The sequence below is a fragment of the Gekko japonicus genome, unplaced genomic scaffold, assembly GCF_001447785.1.
Source record: "Gekko japonicus isolate JY-2015 unplaced genomic scaffold, Gekko_japonicus_V1.1 scaffold1214, whole genome shotgun sequence".
NCBI classification, from domain to species: Eukaryota; Metazoa; Chordata; class Lepidosauria; order Squamata; family Gekkonidae; genus Gekko; species Gekko japonicus.
Genome location: NW_015173160.1, coordinates 374,751 through 377,715, shown reverse-complemented (window position 1 = coordinate 377,715; position 2,965 = coordinate 374,751). Strand labels below are relative to the sequence as shown.

The following is a 2,965-nucleotide window of genomic DNA, read 5'->3' as shown; positions in this document are numbered from 1 at the left end:
TCTTTCCCTTGTAGGTAGAGAAGATTTCTTTTAAGACTCGCCATCTGTATTCAATTTTCCCATAAATTCTGTTTTATCTTCTCTCTGGAATATTTTTCTCTTTAAAACTTTGAGGATTCCAGAGTTTAACAGTCTTTTAGTAGACCGGTTATTCTCACTGTAGATTGGATCAACTTGTTTGTGGTGTTCTGCATCTTGCACAGTTTGGTGCTGAGGTTCCTTTTCTCTGTAGATTGGGTCAACTTGATTGTAGTGTTGCTCTGCATCTTGCAGTTTGGTGCTGAGGTTCCTTTGTCTTGCTTGTAGTTTGGCTTAGTGTAGTATCTTTTTTGTCTAGTATTGGTTCAAAAGCCTTTTTAACTGCCAAATTGACTGCATCAACAATTATAAGCTGAAGCTCCTCCCAGGACAACTGCAGCAGGTTGGTTTCTGCGGAACTGTCTAAGCATCCATCATCTGGCATTTTTTTCTGTGTGACCTGATCACCCATTTTAATGTGATAGCAAACATCCCAGTTCAGCCCAGCAAAGCCCAAAGTCTTTGCAAATTATTTGTCAATATTCTCTTCAGCGCTGACCGCATTTACCAGATAGTAGCTCTCATAGAGATATTAGCAACCGAGAATCATTCAACACAAGTCAAGTGCTTTGCAGTTCTACAATAGACTATAGACATAATAAACTCCTCTGTTCTCAGCAATGAAACATGATGTCATAAAAAGTTGCCACAAGGTAACGAATTCCGTTCTAAATATCTCTTTCTTTCTTTCTTGTTTCAAAGAAAACTTTATAATCCTTTTGTAGAGGCTCAAACAACAGTCTCTCTTTGCCCCGAGAAGTGTTTAGCTCGTCTTTTTTTTTGTAATCGTCCCAGCCGCTTCTTGTCCTTTTAAAACTTTAAACTTTCCCCGCCGGCCATGGGTCGCTGGAGAGGGTTCGGGCAGGCGGGAAGGACGTGGAGGGACACGGAGGGGAGCCTCGGGGATCGGCGCTGGCTTTTGGCGGGGGAGGGGGGCGAACTTCGGCGCCCCCATCCAGGGCAAGTGCCTAGTTGGCCTAGCGAGAGAGCCGGCCCTGACCCCAAAGGAAGAGGACCATGTATTTAAGATTACTCCCCCTCTAAAAGCATTATACATATGATTTTTTATTACTGTACATGCCTGTAAGGTATGAACATTTACAATTGCTTCCACCTGTTTTTTTATGGCATTTTCAAGGGAAAAAAATAGTTTTCTCAGGTAAATAAGGTAGCTCCACCCAAAGAGTTGCTCAGTGTGATCACATTTGTAAGTACCTTTCTAGTATATTTTTATCTTGCTTTCCCTCCAATGAACTTGGGATTTCCTTTCCATATTTTATCCTTACAACAGCCCTGTGAGGTTGGTTAGGCTAGGCTAACAGAGAATGACTGGCCCAATGTCATCAATCCTAGCTGAACACTATACATGATGCCATGATGGCCCTTGCTCTCTGTGATCTCTTGCACCACTTTGGAGGCTAAACCAATTGATCATATATGCTTAGATACACCTAGTTCAATAAAACATTTTGCTATTGTTTTGCAGATGGAATTTCCTTGCAACTTGCTGTTTGTGAAAATCATACAAATAAAAAATCTACAAATGGCAGATGTATGTGAGTATCCTGGTGGTTTTGCAAAATCCCCGATGACACTTACTTCCTAAGGGATTCTAAACAGTAACTGTCCATTACAGGGTAAGACACCCGACAAAAATGCATGAGTTAAACAGTAACCTCAAGATTATTATAATATGCTCCACGTGAAGCTACTCAAATTTCATCTTCTGCAAAATGCTGCAGCTAGATTGTTATCAGGGCAAGGTGAAATGAATGTGAGTTGAAATGTTCAAGCATCTATAACTGTGATTAGACCTTTTCTTAAGAAGGGTGTGGGCAGTTACTGGCCTATGACCAAACTCCCCTTTTGGGGCAGGTTGTGGCAGGGCAATTGCAAACATTTCAGGATGAAAAATCTGTCCTGAACTATTTCAGTCTGATTTCAGGCCTGGATTCAAAACTCAAATAGCGCTGTTGGTCTTAGGGGCAAACTATATATTACTAGGTTTCCTTGACCAAACATACTTCCCCTGCAATCATACAGCAGATGCAGGGAATGTCATTTTAAAGATCAAAGGGAGCCCTTTATCTCTTGGAACTGCAGTGGAAGGGGCAAAGAGCTCCTGCCTCCTCCCATACTTTTTTCAGAAGCTGAAATGGCCTGCCATTTAATGATCTGTGGCTGAAACTGAATAAGAACAATTCATCTCGGTTCATTTTGTTAGATCTAGGCAGCATTTGGCATGGTTAACCATGATATTTTGGTGGACTGATTGCAACCAGTGTGTTGGACAGCTGTCCACTGGTTTAATTCTTTTCTTCTTTGTAGTAACAGAAAGTTTCCATGGGAGATGCAGAATCAGCTTGTTGGGACTTGATTTCTGGGCTGTCCTGAGGATCTGTTCTATTCCCAGTGCTCTTTAAACTCTATATTAAACCTTTGACAAGATCACCTAGAAGTTCAAAGAGAGCTGTCACCAATATGCAAGTGACACCCATGTTTTCATCTGATTGACTAAGTCTCTGGAAGCAGCTTTAAAGGCCCTGTGAAAGCATCTTGTGGCTGTGGTCAAGAGACTGCACATAAACACCTGAAGGGTAATCCAGACAATACAGAGGTGATATTAGTGGGGAAGGTAGAGTGTTTGGCTGATATTGATTTACCAGGCTTAGATGTGGTTACACTTTCTTTAGTTGATCAAGTTAAGAGCTTGGTGTAGTGATTAAGAGTGGCAGACTCTAATCTGATTCCCCACTGCTCCACATGAAGCCAGCTGGTGACCTTGGGTCAGTCACAGTTCTCTCAGAGCTCTTTCAGCCCCACCTACCTCACAGGGCATCTGTTGTGGGGAGAGGAAGAGAAGGCAAGGGCGTAGACTTTCCAATTT

General features: G+C 42.1%; 1 protein-coding gene across 1 annotated transcript in view; it reads left to right on the top strand.

The window, feature by feature from the left end:
- Positions 1-2,965, top strand: part of LOC107119848 (cytosolic phospholipase A2 epsilon-like) — a 101,965-nt gene that overhangs the window by 20,978 nt on the left and 78,022 nt on the right. Inside the window, exon 2 of the mRNA XM_015422460.1 lies at positions 1,565-1,634. Coding sequence (XP_015277946.1) covers positions 1,565-1,634 — 70 coding nt within the window. The remainder of the gene's footprint in view (positions 1-1,564; positions 1,635-2,965) is intronic.